Below are 24,943 nucleotides of genomic sequence, written 5' to 3' on the forward strand. Positions count from 1 at the left end.
CTTCGTAGTAAGTTGAATTTGTGAATTTTGTTGAAATCTGTTGACACTTAAGTCCAACATTTTAATTAAATCACAGCCACGAATTAAGAATTTGAAAACAAGGGAACAAATTCATAATTCGTATAATTTCCTTTCCCCGTTTTAATAGTAAATTATAGCCACGGCGTACTAATTTGTTCACGTAATACATGTAATAAATTTTATAAACTAAAACGAGGGAACAAATTCATAGTTTGTACAGTTTCCTTCCTCCGTTTTAACTAATTACTGGCAATGGATTTAGAGTTTGTTGCTCCGTTTTAGTTAACCGTGACAAAGAATTGTCATAGAAAAATTTTCTCATTTTAATAAAAATATTACTAGGAACATTTTTGTAAATCGTATCCACAAATGAAAAAAAAAATTAGTTTTTGTTTTAATTGATTTGAGGCCACAAATTAAGATTTTGTTCCAACGTTTCAGTGAATCATGAACACGAAATGTACGACTTTATTAAAACAATTTAAATAAAACGAGGGAACAAATTCTTTATTTGTGGACAAATTCTTAATTCTTAATTTGTGGCTCCATATATCAACGTTTTAGTAATGAAATATGAATGTTAAATTTAAATGAGGTGGGCATGGCTTCCCAGCACAAAACCTTAAAACATTAATAATCTATGTCCACAATAAATATATTTGCCAACAAGTCACCTTTGTAGCTCCATATTAGGATTTTGAACCAATGAGATTCGAGGTGGGCGTGGCTTCCCAGCGCAAAACCACACCAAAGAAACCAAGGGATAAAAAAAGACAAAAAAAAATCTGACTTGTGTGGAAGAGAGCGGTTTTATTACTTTGTTTTATCAAATCACACCCGATCAGGACTCGACTGTGACGCTGAGAACTCAAACACGACCCAAAACGCTCGTTTCCCACTTGTTATGATATTATGAGGCACCTTTCCTCATTGATTTCCAGCAGGCGTGATGTGCACAAAATCAGAAAGCATAGCATAAAAAAAGTATGAAAGACTTTAGAAAAAGATTAGTTTATAAACATATAAACACAGTTTATAAAATCTGCGTAGTTTCCGGTCTCATTTACATCTTTACATTCATTAAATGTACATCCAGTGGGAGGTTTCACACCTGTGTATTTACTAACTGAGAATCAATAAATCTGAATATTTCCCAAGTACTTGGCAGCTGATGTCTTCATTCACCTCTAAAGCACACGTGAAGCCTCGTCTTGAATTAAAGGTGGTTAAAAATCGTTTTTTGACAGTCAGACTTCACTTTTGGCACCCATTGAACATCAGTGCCCCCCAAAACCTGATAAAACCTTTCAATTGAATCATCTCCAGCTCTTCTGCGTCCGCTGGTGCGCCGACCGACGTCCACTTCATCGACCGCGTCGCTGCGCTGCTCGACAGCACTTCCTGACCATCTCTAGTGGACGTTTCCTCTAATTTGGTTTTCAACTTTTGGATTCGTTGAAGAAACGAGTTCAGTCACAACCAGCAGCCGCTGAGACGCGCTACAGGCTTTAGCTGCACAATCCCGCATCCGGATTCAACGCCAGCTATTTCCGCAAATCAAGAACACAGACCTGGGAAAATAAAACAGGGTTATTATCATGAAATAAAACTGTTGAAACTGAAATAAAGCTGAAAATTAGAAAGCAAGTAAAATAAGTTAAAATGCAATACAATTACTACCTGGAAATTAATAGAAACTAAAACTAAAATATACTAAAATAAATAAATCCAATTAAAACCCAATTGAACATTAATATTAGATTAAATATTTAAATTATTATTATTGTTATTTTGAATAAATTTAAATAATTTTAAAATGCATTTATCTAATCATAACCTGTTTTTCTGTTTATTTAATCAAACTTCATTATGCATTATACTCACGCTTTATTTTAATCATTTTTAAATTTATTTTAATCTAAATTGATATTTAATCTTATTTTGTATTTACTTAAGCAACTTATTTTAATCTAATTATTTATGAAGAAAGTTTTAATTTTATGTTAAGTTACATTATTATATATCCTTTATATCTACTCACTATAGTCCTGTACAGTTAATGTATTTTTATTAATATTTTAAATTTTAATAATGCAATTTTATGTTTAAATAATTTGTAAATGTATATTATAATTGTTTTTCTATTTAATCTAATTTCATTATGAATTATACACACACATTAATCAAATTTATTTTAATCTAATTTAATATTTAATCTTATTTTGTATTTACTTAACCTACTTATTTTAATCTAATTTATGGAGAGTGTTTAAATTTTGTGTGTTAAATCAAACTATTATTTATTCTTTATATCTACTCACTATAGTACTGTACAGTGAATGTATTTTTATTATTACTTTAAATTTTAATAATGCAATTTTATTAGTTTAAATAATTTTTACATGTATTTTAATCTAATTAAAATTGTTTTTCATTGTGCATTATACACACGTTAATCTAATTTATTTTAATCATTTTTAAATTTATTTTAAATCTAATTTAAAATTTAATCTAATTTTGTATTTACTTATTTTAATCTTATTTATTAATTTTTTGTATTTGTTTACTTAAATTTAATTTAATCAATTCAAATCTGATTTTAACTGAAGTAATTGTTTTGTATGAAGTTTTTTTAATTACTGGAAAATAAATAAAAACTTAAACTGAAATAAAACTAAGTAAAAGAAAACAACATAATAAACAAATAACCTAAATAAATCTTAATATTAGATAATAAAAAAAAAAACTAAATATGTTGTATTAATTTGATTACGGCTTAATTATTAATTGATTATTATGAATTGATTTTATTTAGTTTGCCAATGCAGCATTTCTAAATCTTCCGAAAAGTTGAAGCACTACAATTACTACATGGAAATAAATGCTAACTAAATTTAAACTAAAAGTGAAATAAAAAATAAGTTAAATCTAAATCAAGTCACCTTTATTTTAAAGAACCTAAAATAAACTAAAAGTACATAAACAAAAATTACTACCTGAAAAAAAAAAAATAAAAAAATAAATAAATAAACCTAAAATACAAAAAGAAATTACAGTAAAAAAATAAATAAATAGAAATGCTAGATAAATGCTAAATAAATGAAAATAAAATAAGTTGAAGCACTACAATTACTACATGGAAATAAATGCTAACTAAATTTAAACTAAAAGTGAAATAAAAAATAAGTTAAATCTAAATCAAGTCACCTTTATTTTAAAGAACCTAAAATAAACTAAAAGTACATAAACAAAAATTACTACCTGAAAAAAATAAAATAAAAAAAATAATAAATAAACCTAAAATACAAAAAGAAATTACAGTAAAAAAAATAAATAAATAGAAATGCTAGATAAATGCTAAATAAATGAAAATAAAATAAGTTGAAGCACTACAATTACTACATGGAAATAAATGCTAACTAAATTTAAACTAAAAGTGAAATAAAAAATAAGTTAAATCTAAATCAAGTCACCTTTATTTTAAAGAACCTAAAATAAACTAAAAGAACATAAACAAAAATTACTACCTGGAAAAAAAAAAAACAAAAAAAAAAAAACTAAACCTAAAATACAAAAAGAAATTACAGTTATATAATATAAAAAAAATAAAAAAATAAAAAAAATAAATTTTAAATGCTACATAAATGCTAAATAAATTAAAATAAAATAAGTTGAAGCACTACAATTATGAATTGAAAACAAAGCTAAACTAAAAACTAAAAATGAAATACAAATTAAATTAAACTTAAAATTTGGATTAAAAAAGACAACAGCACAATTACTAAAAATTATACTAAAAACAAAGTGAAATTAGACAAACTAAACTTACAAAATAAAATAAACAAATAAAAATGACAACAGCATGACAATTACTGAAAAAAAATATACCAAAAACAAAAAGTGAAAAAATAAATTAAACCTAAAAAAAAAACAAAAAAACATAACAATTACAAATTTTTTGTAACTAAAAACAAAAACCCAAAAAACAAATAAAAATAAACCAAAAAAATAAAATAAAAACCAACAGCATAACAATATATATATAATTAAAAAAAAAAAAATGAGAAATACAAATAAATTAAACCTAAAAAAAATTACATAAAAATAAAATAAAAGTGACAATTACTAAAAAAGTATACTACAATTTAACACTGAAATAACAAAAATAAAACTTATTTAAAATAATAACACAACTGAACTAAATAATACAACTGATTTTAGACAAAAACAGAAACTGAATTTAATTTTTCATAATATATTCTCGTGCATTTACACAATTTATTTTAATCTACTGAACATTTAATAACTTTGAAAATAAAAAAAAATTAAAAACAAAGTCTCAGTCAAAGTCTTATTAGGAAGATGAACGTACCGATCCATCAGACGCACTCGCTCCTACTTTATCTCCAACACTGTTCCAGCAAACCTCAAATATTCCTCCTGTTCCTCTGTAGCTCTTCACCAACGCACCGCTCTGAAGACAACATCAGTATGTCAGTATAACATCACCTTCATCAGAAGAGCAGGAGGAAGAGTGTGAAGGAGTGCTATCGCTGCTCTACTGACCAGAGTGTCCCAGATGTGAACGCATTTGTCAAAGGAGCCGCTGGCCAGGAACTTCCCGTCTGGACTGAAGGCCACGCTGTAGACGGGCTCCTGGTGTTTGGTGAGCGTGTGGATGCAAACGCCCCGCTCCACGTCCCATAATCGCACCGTCGAGTCAAAAGAGGCACTGAGGAAGACAAAGCAGTGGTGCATCATTAGGTTAACAAATCTAAAAGGCATCAAATTTTCTTGTCTGAAAAAAAAAAAAAAAAAAAAAAAAAAATCATAAATATGGCTAAAGTATTATTTGGAAAACATTTAAATTTTATTTATTAAATTATTTTTTTATTTTTTTTATTATAGATGTTTTCTACTTACTATAGTACTGTATTTTTTATTACAATAATGTGGTTTTTATTTAAATAATTTTAAAATGTATTTTATCTCATTTATCATTTACTTTAATCCTTTTTAAATTTATTTTGATCTCATTTAATATATTTAATCTAATTCTGCAATTACATTTTTTATTTACTTATTTTAATCTGATTACTTTCAATTATTTTAAAATATTATTTTAATGTAATGTTTATTTTTTTATTAATTTAACCATTTTTATGGTATTGCATTTTAATTGAATATATTTAATGTTTTTTTATTTTAATCTGTTCTTTATCGTTTTTTGTTTTATTCACTTTATTTTAATATTTTTTAACATTTATTAAAAAATTGTTTTTATTAATTTAAAGTTCATGTTTTTTTCTTTATTGTTTCTGTTTTATTCACTTTATTTTAATATTTTTAACATTAAAAATCTAACTTGACAATTTTGCATTTTTCAAATTTTATTCATTTAAATAATTTGAAAATGTATTATCTAATTTTCATTTATTTTAATCCTTTTAATTTATCTAATTTTGTATTTACTTGTTTTAATCAAATTGTTTACCTGAAATTATTATTTTCCAACTTTTTTTAAAATGTACTTATTTTAATCTGATTTTTCAATTATTTTAAAATATAATTTTAACCTAATTTAACCAAATCTGTTTATTTATTTTAATCAAATGTTTATTTGTTGCTTTTTCATTAATTTAACCATTTTTATTGTATTGTATTCTAATTTCATATGTTTTTTTTTTTTTTACCCGTTCTTAATTTTTCAGTTTTATTCACTTTTAAAAATATTTTTTAACATTTATTAATAATCTAATTTAACGATTTTGTATTTTTCTAATTTTATTCATCTTAATTTTTTACATGTAAATGATTTTAAAATGTATTTTAATATAATTCATCATTTATTTTAATCCTTTTTACATTTATTTTTTATCCAATTTTGTATTGTTTACTTTTAAGATTTTAAATTCTTTTCATTTACTTATTTTAATCTGATTTCTTTCAATTATTTTAAAATATAATTTTAACCTAATTTAACCAAATCTGTTTATTTATTTTAATCAAATGTTTATTTGTTGCTTTTTCATTAATTTAACCATTTTTATTGTATTGTTTTCTAATTTAATATATTTAATGTTTTATTTATTTTAATCTGTTCTTTATTTTTTGTTTTTTAACATTTATTAATCATTTTGTATTTTTCTAATTTTATTAACTTTATTTTTCTTTTTTAAATAATTAGAAAATGTATTTTATCTAATTTATCATTTATTTTAATAATTTTTAAATTTATCTAATTTAATATATTCAACCTAGTTTTGTATTTACTCATTTTAATCGAATTTCTTTCAATTATTTTAATCTAATCTAATCAATTTAACCTAATCTGTTTTCATTTATTTTACTCTATTATTATTATTATTTTAATTTAACCTTTTTTTAATTCTAATTTCATATACTTAATGTTTTATTTATTTATTTTAATCTGTTCTTTTCTCTATATTCACTTACTTTATTTTAGTTTTTTTTTTTTTTTTTTTTTTACATTTATTTAAAATCTGATTTAATGATTTTGTATTTTTCAAATTTTATTCATTTGAATTTTGTTCATTTATTTGAATCTCATTTAATATATTTAATCAAATGTTTGTATTAATTATTATTATTATTATTATTTTTTTTTTTTGTAAATCTAATTATTAGCTAACATTAGCCGTTAGCACTGCTGTATTAGCTCACGGGCGTTACCTGGCTAGCAGGATGTTAGCATTGGGATTATTGCTTCCAGTGCCTGTTGGGCTCCATTTGATAGTATAAATCTCTTTATTGTGTGCTTGAAGATTGTGAACGCATAAATCTTGCTTCATACTCCAGATCTGCCATGAGAGAAACAATTAGATCACATTTAATACACATTTCATTATGCATTTAGTAGAAAACCACTTTACCAATTAGAGATGCATTGCAATTAAAAATGTTAAAAATATGTAATTCCAACCTTTAACGTCATGTCATCTGAACAGGAAGCAAGCAGCATTCCCGACGGGTCCCATTTAATGGCGTTCACTTCATTCTGCAAACAAACAAGCAAACAAGTTTATATGCTGTTCAAGTAGGGGTGGGCGATATGGTAAAAATATCATATCACGATTTTTTCAAGAAATATCACGATTCACGATTTTATCACGATTCTTTGTCATGTTGGTTTTTTACTTTTTTACAAGTTGTCTGAGTAGTACAGCCAAATTAATTTTTCTATTTTAAAACCAAAACCTTACAAGGTAACAAAATATAAAATAAAAAGAATGGCAGATATTTAAGCCAAAGTGGGCGAAGACAAAAAATCTTTGTCATTATTTTATTTGTTTTTAAAAAATAAGAACAAAGATAAGCTACATGTTACAAATACACATACTATACAAATAAAACAAACAGTGCTTTAATTTTCAGGTACAGTCCATGTATTTATCAGTAGCATTCAAGAAATTTAATTAACAAATATAAAAATAAAACACTATATACATTATATACATAAATTATACATAGAAGCAACATTTAAAGCAACTGTATTGAAGTTCTTCAGTCAAGAGCAGTGAGTGATTTTCCTTTGTGTTTTGTTTTATTAGTGTATCATCACCCAAAAATGACAATTCTGTCATCATTTACTCACTCTTGCATTTTTTTAAGCATAAAACATGCTGAACATAAAACTTATTTTGAATAATGTGGGTAACCAAACAGTTGCTGGGTCCCCAGTTACTTCCATATATTTTATTTATTTATTTTAAGTCAGTGGGGACCAGCTACTGTTACCCACATTCTTCAAAATATCTTCTTTTGTGTTAAGCACAAGAAAAAAAAATAATAATAGAGATTTAGGACATGTGAGTGACAACATTTTTGGGTGTACTGTCCCTTTAATGACAATCGACAGCATGTTTAGCTCTGTCGCAGAGCTGCACGCATCTATACAGACGCGCATCCGTTTTTCTCTTAACTGTTTACTTTCACTTTAGACAACCGACTGTGTTTATATGTAATCCTTGCGTGTTTTTGACAGTATAAGCAAATTAAACGCCAAAGATAGCTCAGTTTAGTAATCAGGTGCTGTTTGACAGGCTTTTAGGCGCACGTGCTTCAGGTTTACGCGCTCATGAAGCGCATGCCAGAACAGCGCGCGGACCAAATGGCGTTATTTTACCGGCAAGACTTTGAAGCACATTCAAATAATGTACTTTTGTGATGGTGAATATGAATAAGTGCAGTGTCCCGTGAGTGAATGTACAGTATATTAAGACGGAGGCACACTGTAGCACGATACTACGATATTTATTCAAAAGCAGATCGTGGAGACATTTTAATCGTCCACGGTCAAAAATCGTCATATCGCACACCCCTATGTTCAAGAACAGTAAACTCTGAGTGTGTGTTAGTTTGGTTTGAGCTGCTCACCGTGTGCCCTTGGAAGGTCTTTAGAGGACGCTCACTACCTAGGCGGCACACATGGATGCACATGTCAGTGCTGCAGGAGGCGAAGGTGGTGTTATTCTGCCAGTCCACGTCCAGCGCCGGAGCTGTTAGAGTCAATAAACATCCATCAATACATCTCATCTGATTAAAATATCGTCAGATAAACACAAACTCTAAGACCTTCACTGCAACCCACCAAAATAAAAGTTCCATTTAGCTCAAATGCTAATGTACAGCAGTACTTCTCAAAGTAATTGTTCTATTAGTACTATTAAACATTATTTATAAGACAAAAAAATTCACACAAATTGTTAATGTTGTAATTTTTTTTATATATATAAAAAAAATTAATTTGGAAAACAAGAAAAATAAAATTAATCCAGAAAAGTAACAAACAAACAAAAAAAATATTTTTGAAAAAAAAAAAAAAAAAAGGAATCTAGGAAAAATAAATAGATAAATATATAAATATGACTAGATTTCATAGACCCTACATATGGTTTTATAAGCTTTTAAAATTGATATTATATATGGTTTTTAATAACTAAAATTTTATTTAACCATTTAAAATGGAATTCGAAAAAGAGAAATAAAATAGAATCCAGAAAAAAAAAAATGAATCCAGAATTTTTTTTTTTTTTTTTTTTTTAGAAAAAAATGGAATCTAGGATAAATAAATAAATAAATAAATAGGACTAGATCTCATAGACCCTACATATGGCTTTGAAATTAGACATGGTTTAATTACTAAAACTTAATTTAACTATTAAAATGGAATACAGAAAAACCACACACACAAAAAAAAAAAAAAAATTGTGGAAAAAAAATTAAATTAGACATTTTTTTTATTTGAATTTGTAAAAAAAACAAAAACAAAAAAGAAATATAAAATAAAATAGGACTGGATTTCATTTTTCATTTACTTTATACATTTTAAAATAGACATGGTTTTTAATAACAAAAAATTTATTTAACCATTTAAAATGGAATTCAGAAAAAGTGGAATTCGAAAAAAAAAAGAGAAATAAAATAGAATCCAGAAAAAAAAATGAATCCAGAAAATTTTTTTTTTGAAAAAAATGGAATCTAGGATAAATAAATAAATAAATAAATAAATAGGACTAGATCTCATAGACCCTACATATGGCTTTATAAATTTGAAATTAGACATGGTTTTTAATTACTAAAACTTAATTTAACCATTAAAATGGAATACAGAAAAACCACACACACAAAAAAAAATAATTTTGTGGGAAAAAAAAATTAAATTAGACTTTTTTTTTTAATTTGAATTTGTAAAAAAAACAAAAACAAAAAAAGAAATATAAAATAAAATAGGACTGGATTTCATTTTTCATTTACTTTATAAATTTTAAAATAGACATGGGGTTTTTAATAACTACAATTTAATTTAACCATTAAAATCGAATCCAGAAAAATCTGAATTTGAAAAAGATAATAAAATTTGGAAAAATAAATAAATTTAAACAAGGAATCCAGAAAATCAAAAACCAAAAAAATTAATTAAAAAAAAAAAAAATCTAGGAAATCTAGGAAAAATAAATAAACAAATAGGACTGGATTTCACACACCCTACACATATGGCTTTATAAATTTGAAAACAAATGTAAAATCTGACGAATACTTTAATTATGAACGCAGAGTTTGATCTCTGAGCTCCTGTGGGTTGCAAACTCACCAGAATGAAAGGGGAACTGCTGCTTGGCTTCACCTGTATAAGCGTCCCAAATGATTGTCGTCTGCACACAAATAAACGAAGAATGCAAGAACTGATCAAATATACAACATGAATGCAATGTGAACATCTTTGGATAAAAGCGTCTGGCAAATGCACACACGTGAAAATCATAATAACAGGACAGATACTGACCTTATCCACTCCAGCGCTCAGAATGCTGTTGCCTTTCTTGTTCCACTTGAGTGCAAATATGGGTCCTTTATGCTGTCCCAGTGTGCTGCTGAGATTACCTGATCAACATCAACACAGACTGGTTCAAATAAGACACTCAATGAGTCTGATTAGTCCTCAGTGTAAGACAAATGACTCGACGTACCATCTTTTGTCCATATTCTTGCAAACCCGTCATACGATCCGGTTGCTAATAGAGTGCCTTCACTCTACAGACAAAAAAAAGAGACATTTTGAGGAACATAATGAACTGTGAAGTGAAAATAAGCCAAACAAGCACTAGTCGATAATACAATATTAATTTGCAGTAGCCAAATGAGACTATAAATGACGAACTAAGTGATATAAAATAAATCTGCTTTTTAGGAGCAACATAATGCATGGTTTTTTGCCTTTATTTATGGTTTCATGTCATAGAAAATATGTGACCCTGGACCACAAAACCAGTCATAAGGTTAAATTTGACAAAACTGAGATATATACATCATATGAAAGCTCAATAAATAAGCTTTCTATTGATGTATGGTTTGTTAGGATAGGACAATATTTGGCCGAGATACAAATATTTGAAAATCTGAAATCTGAGGATACAAAAAATCAAAATACTGAGAAAATCACCTTTAAAGTTGTCCAAATTAACTTCTTAACAATGCATATTACTAATCAAAAATTACATTTTGATAGGTTTACAGTAGGAATTTTACAAAAAATCTTAATGTAACATGATCTTTATTTAATTTCCTAATGATTTTTGACATAAAAGAAAAATCAATAATTTTGACCCATTCCATGTATTTTTGCCTATTGCTACAAATGTACCCCAGCGACTTAAGACTGGTTTTGTGGTCCAGGGTCACATATTTTATTTTAGAAATATAGAAATTATGGGGGGGAAAAAACATTTAGTTTCATAGGCAATCATTTTCACCTACTATTAATTTTTTTGTTTTTTCTTTTTTTACGGTAAATATTTTAAGGCTTGACAAAACTAGAAACAAAGTATATTTACTGTAAAATTTCCATGACTTATTTATGTGTTATTAATTTCCATTATTCTTCCAGTTCAAGAAAGCTTTTTTAACTTTGTTCGAAAAAAAAGATAAATCGTTTATTTTTAATTCGATTTTTTTTTTAAATGTATTACACTGTTAATGTTTAATTCCCTCATTTGTGACCCTGGAGCACAAAACCAGTCTTAAGTCACTGGGGTATATTTGTAGCAATAACCAAAAATACATAGCATGGGTCAAAATTATTGATTTTTCTTTTATGTAAAAAATCATTAGGAAATTAAGTAAAGATCATGTTCCATGAAGATTTTTTGTAAAATTCCTACTGTAAACCTATCAAAATGTAATTTTTGAAAAGTAATATGCATTAAGAACTTAATTTGGACAACTTTAAAGGTGATTTTCTCAGTATTTAGATTTTTTTGCACCCTCAGATTCCAGATTTTCAAATAGATGTATCTCGGCCAAATATTGTCCTATCCTAACAAACTATACATCAATAGAAAGCTTATTTATTGAGCTTTCATATGATGTATACATCTCAGTTTTGTAAAAACTGAAAATTTAACCTTATGACTGGTTTTGTGGTCCAGGGTCACATTTGATAAAAAAAGATAGTGACCTATTATTGTTATTACTACATGTAATCAATTAAAGTGGTTATAATTTAATGAATTCAACTGATATTTCCTTATTTATAAATAACACATTTATATCAATTATATGTCCATGTCCACATTTACCAAGACTTTGAGAATCCCAGATCTTGACAATTGTTGAGGGATTAATTAAAATAAGTTACAACAGTTTAATCTTGATTTATAGCCATTTCATCTGATTTAAAAGCTAATTTTATCTCATTTTAAGCATCCTACGGCCCAGGATTGAGCGCCGCTGTTCTGAATAATTAAGAGCACACTCACGTTCCAGTCTAACGAGGTGACGTCCTTGTTGCTGGGAACGTCCTGTCCTCCCTCTCGGATGCAGTGCCGCAGGACCAGCTGAGTCGAGCCGCTGTTGCTGTTCTCATTCAGGTTCCATATGCGCGCCGTCGAGTCGCCAGAGCTGCCATATAAACACAAGAAATAATGCAATAAACTTTTTATGCAAGAAAAAAAAATATAACATATAGATATCACCATATTTCCCTGACTGAACTTTTTTGTACAAGTTTTCTGAAATGTTACGTTTCAGATCAAATTAAATATGCACTCATTTTTGCATACAAACACACGCACACGAACGAATACACAAAGTGCAATAAAATAAATAATTAAATATGCATTTTGGCTTTAATTGTTAATAAATATGTCATTAATATTAATCAAATAAAAAAAAATGTATAAAAAAAATCTAATAAAATTTTAACTTAATTTAAATAAACAAAACAACAACATTAAAAAATATATCATTAATAAAAATTAAATATATTTTTTAATATCTGAGCCCAAATATTTGTGTGTATAATTTAACTAGAAAAACACTGAGTGCAATTCAAGCCATTTCACAGTGAAGAGAAATATGCACTAATTTGTGCATTTTGGCTTTAATTGTTGATAAATATTTCATTAATATATGAATCAAATAAAAATATAAAAAACCTAACAAAACTTACAAAAAATGAATAACAATTAAAAATATATCATTGATAAAAATTAAATATTTAAAATATATTTGTTAAATATTTGAGCCCAAATATTTGTGTATAATTTAACTTCAGAAAAACATTGAATGCAATTCAAGCCATTTCACAGTGAAAAGAAATATGCACTAAATTTTGCATTTTGGCTTTGTTAATAAATGTTATTAATATTAATAAAATATAAACAAATAATATATACAATTAATAAAATTTGATAAAAAAAAAAAAAAATCAACCTAATAAAACTTACAAAAACTTAATAAAATATAATTATCGTAAATAAATGAAAAATAATATTTAAAAATATAAAATACAAATTAAATATTCAAATATTTACTAAATATATTGAGCCCAAATATTTGTCTATCATTTAATTTTAGAAAAACATTGAGTGCAATTCAAGCTATTTCACAGTGAAGAGAAATATGCACTAATTTTTTTTATTTTGGCTTTAATTGTTAAAAAAATATGTCATTATTATTAATAAAACATAAAAATAAAAAATAAATAATACATACAATTAATAAAATTTCATAAAAAATAAATCTAATAAAACTTACTAAAATATAATAATAATAAAAATTATATTATACATATATAAAATAAAAATATATATATATATATAAAATAAAAATATATAATATATATAATACAAATTAAATATTTAAATATTTACTAAAATACATTTAGCCCAAATATTTGTCTATCATTTAATTTTAGAAAAACATTGAGTGCAATTCCAGCCATTTCACAGTGTAGAGAAATATCAGTCGCTCCAGTGTGAGTTTGAGGTCAGAAAAGTCAAATGGACTTACCCTGAGGCCAAAAGGTCAGTGACAGGGTTCCAGGCGCAGATGAAGACCTCCGACTCGTGACCCCTCAACACCGTGGCATTACTGGCTGGAATCTGGACCTCGCCATCCACTTCCATGGCCTCCACATGGTTATCTGACAAACAGCACAAGCAAAAAAAATCTTACTCCTAGTGCTGGGGCTGGGCATCGATTCAGACGTCCCAATGTGATTTGATTGTGATTCGATTGTTGCTGTTTTTTATTACATTTAGTGAATATAGTTTTAAAATACAAATGCTACTGATATTTATTGATATTTCTAAAAGAAAAAGTTAACGTTAATTTACAAATGGTGAATTAATTAAACGATATGAATAGCCTAAACCTATTATTTTTTTGTACAGGGTCCTTTTTTTTTTTTAAACTAACAATAATAGAGCCCTATAAAATGTACTTCGTTGTATGCCATCATCTGATTACCAGAAAAAAATACTATTTAATTTATCCTAATCAAATGAAAATTAAACCCTTTTATTTTTTGGCCAGCAAACTGCTGCACAACACATTTCGCCCTTATTCCCGGAACATTCCGCCTTTATTCTAGGAACGTTTCGCCATTGTTTCCGGTAGGGCTGCACGATAAGTCGCATGCGAATGCGTATCTCAACAGTAAAGGCGGTTCTGTGATTAGTAGTAAATCTCCATCACATGCGTTCAAATGGCACAGTATTTAAACCACTGATCCATAGATCACTGAAAAGCTACGCAATTTCACGTTCAAAATCGAATGCGATGCTTCCGCGATTTTGAACGTTAAATTGTGTAGCTTTCCAGTTTTACTACAGATTTACTACTAATCATAGATTCCGGCTTTTCTGATGAGATACGCATGACAATCGCATGCAAAAAATCATGCAGCCCTATTTCCCGGAACGTTTTTCCAGGAACATTATATTCCCGGAATGTTCCGCCTTTATACCCGGAATGTTCCGCCTTTTTTCCCGGAACATTCTACCTTTTTTCCCGGAATGTTCCGCCTTTGTTCCCAGAACATATTTCCAGGAACATTTAGCCTTTATTCCCGAAATGTTCACCTTTGTTCCCGGAACATTCCGCCTTTCCCCCGGAATGTTCCGCCTTTGTTCCCGGGAACGTATTTCCCGGAACAATCCGCCTTTTTCCCGGAATGTTACACCTTTTTTTTTCAGGAACGTTTCGCCTTTATTCCCGGAACGTTTCGCCATTGTTCCCGGAATGTATTTCCAGGAACATTTCGCCTTTACTCCCGAAATGTTTCGCCTTTGTTCCCGGAACGTTCCGCATTTATTCCCGGAAACGTTTCGCCATTGTTCCCGGAACGTTTTTCCAGGAACATTTCGCCTTTATTCCAGGAACCTTTCGCCTTTGTTCCCGGAACATTATTCCATGAAACGTTTCGCCTTTATTCCAGGAATGTTTCTCCTGTTACCGGAATGTTCCGCATTCATTCCCGGAACGTTTCGCAATTGTTCCCGGAACGTTTTTCCAGGAACATTTCACCTTTATTCCAGGAACATTTCGCCTGTGTTCCCGGAACATTATTCCATGAAACTTTTTGCCTTTATTCCAGGAACATTGCGACTTTATTCCAGGAATGTTGCACCTTTATTCCAGTAACGTTTCTCCTGTTACCGGAATGTTTCTCCTTTTTTCACCCCGGAACGTTTCTCCTGTTACCGGAATGTTTCTCCTTTGTTCCCGAAACATTTCACATTTCACCTCTGTTCCCGGAACATTCCGACTGAATTCCTAAAACATGTTGCCTTTGTTCCCGAAACATTTTGCCCATAATATTATAATCTTGTAATTTTTTATACATTTTTTAACATTGCATTAAAACACAAATAAATTGAAGACATGACTTTTGATTATTACAATTTAATTAAACAATTAGATAAATGAAGGAATACAGAATTTGAGGAAAATACAACTTTTTTTCTAAAGCGAAATTGAGAAAAAATTAAATAGGACCATTAAATGCGCTTTTGTTTAATTGTTAATAAATTGTAAAACCTTAAACTCTCCTGGGATAAAAGTTTTTGTGCTAGATAAATGACTTACTGAGGGTGTAGGTGCCATTCTCCTCTCCATTGAGCGTGGTTTCTCCGTTCTTTGTGACATGGGGTTGTGGAGTTGCTGGAGAAGCTGTTGGGTTGCCGGAGCTGTTGGCTTTCTGCTGCTGGGTGAGTTTGTCTCTGAATGCCTGCTGTCTGGTGTGAACCACGTCTGGCATCACAGCATCGATGAGCGACAGAGACTCTATCGGCCGGCCGTCAAACACTGTGCCGTCCTATATGAAAATAAAACAATACGAAAGCCGAAGTGACACAAACAGCCAACAGAAACAGTTCATCTAGAGCAAATTATGCTCTGAGAAGTATTTGGATTTCTTCATTGTTCAATGAATTCTGTGCGACTTTTCAAAAAAAAAAATTAATAAATACAACAAAAAAAAATATTTTAGAGATTTGCATAACAATTAAAAAGTTTTCTTTTCAAAATTTAAATGTACTTTAAAATGTTATTTAATCCGTTTAACAACATTTTATTAATTGTAGTGAAAAAAATATTTTATTAATAGTTTTATATACAGTTTTATATACAAACTAATGAGAAGGTGTGTTCAAACGTTTGGTCTGTACTGTATATTTTTCTGTTTATTAAAGTTTTTACTCTACATTTGTGCAGTTTTCAGTGGGTAAGTGATATTTTTTAAATATATATAAATTAATAAATAAATATTTTTTAAATGGGTTTTTATACAAAAACTGCTTTATGTAAAATTCACTTTATAAAAGACCCGCATTTCTAACTTTAATTCATGGGGATAACATGGATAATTTCACATGGTTTAGTGTAAGATTTTTGCCCATCTTTTGGAAAATCCAGTTTTAAAAGTAAAAAAAAAAAAAAACTACAAATAACTTTTACCAGTAGGTGGCTGCAGAGCTCCACTATTTGCTATTTGACCACCTGAAATATACTTTCACAAGTTTTTTTCAGTTGGATTCATATCTACAGTACAGACCAAAAGTTTGGACACACCTGAATGAGAAGGTGTGTCCAAACTTTTGGTCTGTACTTTATATGTTTTGAAAATTTATTAAAAATGTAAAGCATTTAAGCCTTTAAACTAAAATATTTTAATATTAAATTTAATCAATTTCAAATTAAATCGAAGGTTCAGACCAGGATTATTCTAAGTAAACTAAAACGACAATAAATAAATAAATAAATAAATAAATAAATAAATAAATAGACAAACTAAATAAAAAGTACATTGAAATAAAATAATATAGTTAAAAAAAATTATTATGATTATTTATTATTATTTTATTTATTTCAGCTAGCTGCCAATGTAAAATGTAATATTTTTGTGTACTAAAACTGAGAATAAAATACAAAAAATAGAAATGTTTTACATTATTATTATTATTATTGTTATTATTAGTTTTTATAACACTTTTTTTTTTACATTTTAAAATGATATTTTATCCTTTTAAAATAATACATTTGATATTTTATTATTTAATTTAATATCTTTTTTACATATTAAAAAACAAATTAAAATGAGAGAAAATATAAAAATATTTTAAACTATTATAGTATCTCAATATACAAATAAATAAATAAATAAACAAATAAAAAAAATATAAAACAAATGTTATATTATATTACATTACATATATATATATAAACATATAGATGTTTTATATTATTAATAATATTATATTTTGTAATATATATTTTTTCATTTTAAAATATTAATTTTTTTATTAATTTAATATTATATTTACATAATATTAAAAAAACTAACAACTAAACTAAAATTAGAATAATCAGAGAAAAAATATGAAAATAAAAACTAAATTTAAAATTATTACAACTATTATAGCATCTCAAATACATGAATGAATGAATGAATGAATGAATGAATAATTGAATAAATTTATAAATAAATAGATAGATGTTACCATAAAGACAAAACTGTTCATTTTTGCCTTATGGTCAATGTCAGATGAAGTAAAAATCTAAAAAAGTGCATCGACCAAGCCAGCAATAAAATCTCATTATTTTTTCCTAAATATAATTCATTATTTATAGTTTGAAGAGCTAAATAGCATATCCATTTATTATTATGACTTCCAGCAGGTGAAAATTATCAATGCAAAAATCCAGATAAACCAAAAGACACAAGTACAATCAGTCCGATGGTTAATAAAATGACGAGACGTTAATGACGAACCTCATTGATGCTGATCTCGGCCTCCACGTACTGAAGGCCTTTCTGCAGGATGGAGATGAGGGCAGCAGGAGGCACCAGAGTCCCGTTGATGTTCGACTGACTGATGTGGCTCTCGATGCCAAATGTGAACGCTGAGTGAGAGAAACCTGCGGTGCAAAGGCCAACTTTTAATCAATGAACAATCGCTTTCAAGTTCAGTTTCAGGTGATTTCAGGTGATTTTGTGGGGGGGGTTACCTGACTCCTGCAGATATCTGTAGACCAGAAAGTTGACTTCATCACTGGTAATGCTCATCTTAGATCAACCTCAGAGGATGAGCGACGCCGGAGCTCAGGAGCAGCCCCTACGGGAAACATGACATTCGTACATTTAATGCTTTATTTAGGAAATGGTCCATTCTGAAAACCACTCTGATTGGCTGATGCCTCAAGATTGGTTGGAAGAGATTGTTTTATTACACAGCACTGTTTACAAGCCAAAACAGCTCCAAACAAATACATTAATGCATTCTGATATGAGAAACCACAGAAGATGGACTTATTATAATGGATTATGGACTTGTATTTCAGTTAATAGCATCTTAATGACGGATTTGTTTCAGCTTTTGTCTTCTCAAGATGTTAACTGGTGGACTGGATTGGTGTTGATTACTTATGGATTATTGTCATGTTTTTATCAGCCGTTTGAACTCTAAATCTGACGGCACCCATTCAATTCCATGGGTGAACAAGGGATGGAATGACACATTTCTACAAATCTGATGAATTAACAAACTAATTTACATCTTAATTGCATTAAATTAGTCACTTAGGGATATAAATCACAGAACAAAGTCATTTCAGATGATTTAAATACCCCTTACTAGGGCTGCTTGATTTTGGCATTTGGGATTATTTTGGTCAATATTGTAATCACGATTATTTAAACGATTATGACAGGGTCCAAAACTCTATATAGTGATATAAAATATATAAAACAAGAGTAAACAACACACATCAGAGTCACCAATTACACCAATGAACACAGAGAGCCGCAAATAAACCACTAGATCCAGGGAATTCAATTAACATGAGAGACGGCGGCCATTTAGCTTGTCAGGATTTACTTTGGATGTCACCTCTTCGTTCTCAGGCCGTAAAAAAAAATTAGTTTTTCCATTAGATTTAAAGAAATGCACTGTCTCACAAATGCAGTCTCTCTGCTGTGAATGGGTGCCGTCAGAATGAGAGTCCAAACAGCTGATAAAAAAATAAATAAAAAAAATCGCAATAATCCACAAGTAATCCTCACCACTCCAGTCCATCAGTTAACATTTTAAGACAAAAGCATAAACAAATCCATCAAGACATTTAACTAAAATTCCACTTTATTTTTTCTCAATTTCATTTTTTTCCCCGTTTTAATTTTTCTAGACTCTATTTTTTTTACATTAAAAAAAAACATATCAAAAAGCATGTCTAATTAACTGAAATCATGAAACGTACACAATTTGACAGCAATTTATTAAAAGCTTAACAAAAATTATTTTTAAGACCGTTTTATTTTTCTCAAATTTAGTTTGATTTTTATCAAATTCTGTGAATCTGTTTTCCAATAATTTTCTGGATTCCATTTAAATAGTTTAATTAAATTTTAATAATCAAAAGCATAACACAAAAATATAAAACAGTCCAATTATTTTCGAAAGATGAATTCGAATTTAAAAATATTTAATTTATAGTACTATTTATTTTTTGAGAAACAGTGCTGTGCATTTACAATTTTCTGGTAAATGTTACTTAAATAATATTTTTAATAATGTTTTTATTAGTAGTAGTAGTAGTAGTAGCATTATCATTAAGTAATATTTCTGTCTAGTTAAGCCAAATTTTGGTTTGGGAAAATAATAATAAAATAATAATAAAAGCTCTAGTCTAAACAAATAGAGATGGACTTTTAATATGGATGATGGACTCAAATTTTAGTTAATGTCTTGATGGATTTGATGAAGTGGTGTGAATCATTTGTAGATTCTTGTGTTTTTATCAGCTGTTTGGACTCGCATTCTGACGGCACCCATTCACATCCATTGGTGACACAATGGAATGACACATTTCTACAAGTCTGATGAAAAAACAAACTCATCTACATGTTAATTGCTTTATATTAGTCACTTTGAATTACAAGTCGCAGACGATAAAGTCATTTCAGATGATTACAAACTACTTATATTCACAAAAAATACAAAAAGGTTGTTTTTTATATTTGAATCCAATACAAAACACTATAATATGACTTAAGTAGTCAGCTAAAGTGATCATCATTACTGTCAACGAGACAAACGGCTGTCAAATTAGCATCACAGTGTGACATGACCATCCTTTTTGCAACAGTGCCGAATTGAACAAACTGCTGTCGGCTTTCATTGCACAGGATAAACACACGCATCCTCTTATATCAGAGCTCATATGCATCTCGGCTGGTTTTGCTGACTAATGTGCTTCAGAAATAAACCCAGCACTTCCTGAAGTGTGACTGAACAGCAGAACAGAACATACGCAGTTTCTGATGACAGGAAACAATATTCAAAGAGTCACTTAATATTTGATGCATTTAACCTGGAATTAGGGATTTGCAAAATATTTAATGGAAGACGTAAAATACAATAAAAAAAATCAAGTTAAGAAATTGAGGAGGAAAGGAAATTATCTATATTCACAATGTTGCTTAATTTTATTAGATTTTTAGTGTTTTTTTATTTTAGTCCCGTGGCTGCAATACTATTATAGTTTTCACTAATATTTTTAGTGTTTGTGGTTATATTTTCATTTTATTTAATATATTTAATTTTATATTTTTATTTAATTTTATGAGTTTTGTTGCATGTTTGACATTTTTATTTAATTATATAATATAATTATAATATAATACTCAAAGCTTTTATTCTGAAATGAGTGTTTTTTTATGTTTAATATGAGAAGGAATTAAAATCAATGTTGCTTAATTGCATATAACCTGTAAAACACATGTGAATAAATATGAATATTTAGTCATTTTTCAGTCCTGCGGCTAAAATAATATTATAGTTTTTACTAATATTTTGAATTAGTTTTTGTTTATATTTCCACTTTTTTATTTAATTTTATAAGGAGTTGTTAAAAGTCTGTTGTGTTTTTGTCATCAATTATTAATTAAATAAATTAATGTATTTTTATTTATATGGTTTTTATTATTTTTATTTCAGCAAATTGGTAATACATCAAGTTAAACAAAAAAAATTATATTGCCTCAGCAATTAGCTGATAAAACTTAACCTTATGAAAGTAAGTTTGTTTGTCATTTTAATTTTTTTTTATTTAATATAAATTTATTATAAATATACAGTGTTCATTCCTTTTTATTTCATTTTCTAAAATATGAGAAATGTTGCCTTAGCATTTAGCTGATATAAAATAAGTTTTAATATTTTATTTCATTTCATTTCAGTTAGCATTTATTCTATTTTTAATTTGTTTTTGTGATTATATTTTCATTTAATTTAATTAAAAGTTATTGTTTTTTTGTCATTTTTATTTTATTTTTTCTATCTATATGGAATTTATTTCAGTTTTAGTTATTTTAGTACATCAAGTTAAATTTAAAAAAAAAATGAGAAATGTTGCCTCTGCTATTAGCTGACATAAAAGTTAAAAATTTTTAATATTTAATTTTATTTCAGTTAACATTTTATTTTTTAATTAGGTTTTGTGATTATATTTTCATTTCTATCCCGTGGTAACTAGGAATTACACAAGATTCAGTCTGATTTTATTAATTTTGTTGTTTTTTGTCATGTTTATTTAAAAAAAAAATTGATATATCTATATAGCTTTTATTAATTTTATTTCAGTTTTAGTTATTCTAGCACATCAAGGTAAACTACAAAAAGAGAAATGTTAAGTTTAATTTTATATATTTTATATATATATTTGATATTTCAATTAACATTTTATTTTTATTTAGTTGTGATTATATTTTAATTAAAATTAAATTTTATGAAAGTAATTGGTTTTTTTGTCGTGTTTATTTTCATTACTTGTCATTCTTATTTTTGTGTCTATATAGCTTTTATTCATTTTTATTTCAGTTTTAAGTTAAACTAAAAAAAATGAGAAATGTTGCCTTGACAATTAGCTGAAAATAAATAAATAAATAAATAAATAAATAAATGTTTGTGGTTTTAGTTTCAGTCAACTATAATAATCCTGCTACAAAACCACGAGAATAAAAAGCAGCGATAAAGACCACAGAAGCAGAGAAACGGTTAACGTCAGCAGGTCTTAAGACATTAACAAGAGCCCTGTTGAATGAATAGGAACTAGGTTAATATATAAAGGAAGGATAAAAATTGTCAGAAGCACAGAGCCAAGAGAAACCGCAGGAATGATTAATGTGGAAAACAGGACGGGCGAGATGAGACGCGTGTGAGTCTGCAGAGGGCCTCATTTTCTCCTGGCTGGTCTCCTCTGACAGATGTGCTCTCAGGACCTGCAAACAGCAGCCATTTTCTCCTGAACGGCGTTAAAAAAAAAAAAAAAGGTAGCTGACACGCGGGTCGCAGTCATTTCCTGAGGTCGCATCAAACTGAGAATTTATCTATATGTGATGATTCACTTCTGCTGACAAATCACTGCATTTAAAACTGGACAAATCCAAGTCTAATAAAAAAGCAAGATTGTACGTTACAGTGATTTTACCAGGGTTTTTTATTAAAATAAAATATAAAATAAAAATTATTAATTACTTTTAGGCCTGTCACGATCATTAATTTTGTGTTTCTCCTTGTCACAACAAATAATTGTGATTAATAATTTAATTCTGTTTGGCTGAAGTCACGGTGTAAGACTAATACTTCATTTTTTTATTATTATATACGATTAAAAATATATGATAAAATTATCTTTCATCATATCAATAATTAATTGTTTATTATATAATAATAATTTTATATCACAATAATAATAATATTAATAATTGTACAAAATTAAATAAAATATTCATTATTTGAATGCTGAAGTCACGGTGTAAGACTAATACTATATTTGTTATTATTATATAATAATGATTATAAAATATATATTTTTTTATATTATTCATTATCTTTCGGTTTGTCAGTCATGAATTTTGTGTTGATTATTGTCATAAAAATAATTGCAATTAATGATTTAATTCTGTTTGGCTGAAGTCACGGTGTAAGACTAATACTTCATTTTCTATTATTATATTATAATGATAATAAACCTTAATAAATTAAAAAATATAATTCATTATGTTTAGGTCTGTCAATTATGAATTTTGTGTTGATTATTTATTGTCATACAAATAATTGTGATTAATGGTTTAATTCTGTTTGGCTGAAGTCACTGTGTAAGACTAATACTTCCTTTTTTTATTATTATATACGATTAAAAAAAATATGATAAAATTATCTTTCATCATATCAATAATTAATTGTTTATTATATAATAATAATTTTATATCACAATAATAATAATATTAATAATTGTATAAAATTAAATAAAATATTCATTATTTGAATGCTGAAGTCACGGTGTAAGACTAATACTATATTTGTTATTATTATATAATAATGATTATAAAATATATATTTTTTTATATTATTCATTATCTTTCGGTTTGTCAGTCATGAATTTTGTGTTGATTATTGTCATAAAAATAATTGCAATTAATGATTTAATTCTGTTTGGCTGAAGTCACGGTGTAAGACTAATACTTCATTTTCTATTATTATATTATAATGATAATAAACCTTAATAAATTAAAAAATATAATTCATTATGTTTAGGTCTGTCAATTATGAATTTTGTGTTGATTATTTATTGTCAAACTAATAATTGTGATTAATGGTTTAATTCTGTTTGGCTGAAGTCACGGTGTAAGACTAATACTTCATTTATTATTATATACGATTAAAAAAAATATGATAAAATATACAAAATAATTGTATAAAATTAATTAATTATCTGAATTATCTGAATGCTGAAGTCATGGTGTATGACTAATACTATATTTGTTATTATTATATAATAATGATTATAAAAAAAATTATATTATTCATTATCTTTCGGTTTGTCCGTCATGAATTTTGTGTTGATTATTAGCATAAAAATAATTGCAATTAATGATTTAATTCTGTTTTGCTGAAGTTACATGTAAGACTAATACTTTTTGTTTTATTATTATTATTATATGATTCCAAATAAAAACAAAATACAATTTTAATATGATAAAATTATCTTTTGGCAAGTAATAAAGTTCATAAATATAAATAAAAATATAAATTATTTTTAGGCTGATCTCAATCATGAATTTTGTGTTGATTGTTTTCATACAAATAATTGCGATTAATGGTTTAATTCTGTTTTGCTGAAGTCACGGTGTAAGACTAAAACTTTATTTTTGATTATTATATACGAAAAATAACATTTTGATATGATAAAATTATCTTTTGGCAAGTAATAAAGTTCAAAATTTCAGGAGCACATTCTGAACAATAATCAAAAAAATATGATAATTTTTATTTATTTTTTTAACTTTGTAATGGCATTTTTTTAACTTTATTTATGCCATTTTTTTAAATATATATTTTTAAGCTTTTAAAATTTTCTAATTAAATTGATTATTTTAAATATGGATATTTTTCATACAAAAAAACACGTCAATTTACTACGGGATTTTTATATAACTCTGACTGGATTTGTCTGAAAGTAGAAAGGAAGTCATTCACACCTTGGATAGCTTGAGGGTGAGTAAATAATGGGCTAATTTTCATTTTCGGGTCAACTAACCCTTTTTAATGTCCCTTGT

At 27.2% G+C, this 24,943-nt stretch overlaps 1 protein-coding gene across 1 annotated transcript in view; it reads right to left on the bottom strand.

Moving 5' to 3' along the window:
* Positions 1 to 811: 811 nt before the first annotated feature.
* The window catches only part of tbl1x (transducin beta like 1 X-linked), a 32,909-nt gene continuing 8,777 nt past the window's right edge, over positions 812 to 24,943 (bottom strand). Inside the window, exons 2-15 of the mRNA XM_073845520.1 lie at positions 18,334 to 18,440; positions 18,098 to 18,243; positions 15,913 to 16,141; positions 13,834 to 13,966; positions 12,300 to 12,441; positions 10,512 to 10,575; positions 10,328 to 10,425; positions 10,136 to 10,196; positions 8,419 to 8,540; positions 6,965 to 7,039; positions 6,715 to 6,842; positions 4,588 to 4,753; positions 4,394 to 4,495; positions 812 to 1,592 (exon numbers count right to left, since the gene is read on the bottom strand). Of these exons, the coding sequence (XP_073701621.1) occupies positions 1,566 to 1,592; positions 4,394 to 4,495; positions 4,588 to 4,753; positions 6,715 to 6,842; positions 6,965 to 7,039; positions 8,419 to 8,540; positions 10,136 to 10,196; positions 10,328 to 10,425; positions 10,512 to 10,575; positions 12,300 to 12,441; positions 13,834 to 13,966; positions 15,913 to 16,141; positions 18,098 to 18,243; positions 18,334 to 18,391 (1,551 nt within the window). The 5' untranslated portion in view covers positions 18,392 to 18,440 and the 3' untranslated portion in view covers positions 812 to 1,565. The remainder of the gene's footprint in view (positions 1,593 to 4,393; positions 4,496 to 4,587; positions 4,754 to 6,714; positions 6,843 to 6,964; positions 7,040 to 8,418; positions 8,541 to 10,135; positions 10,197 to 10,327; positions 10,426 to 10,511; positions 10,576 to 12,299; positions 12,442 to 13,833; positions 13,967 to 15,912; positions 16,142 to 18,097; positions 18,244 to 18,333; positions 18,441 to 24,943) is intronic.

Source organism: Garra rufa, chromosome 8 (assembly GCF_049309525.1).
Source record: "Garra rufa chromosome 8, GarRuf1.0, whole genome shotgun sequence".
Taxonomy (NCBI): domain Eukaryota; kingdom Metazoa; phylum Chordata; class Actinopteri; order Cypriniformes; family Cyprinidae; genus Garra; species Garra rufa.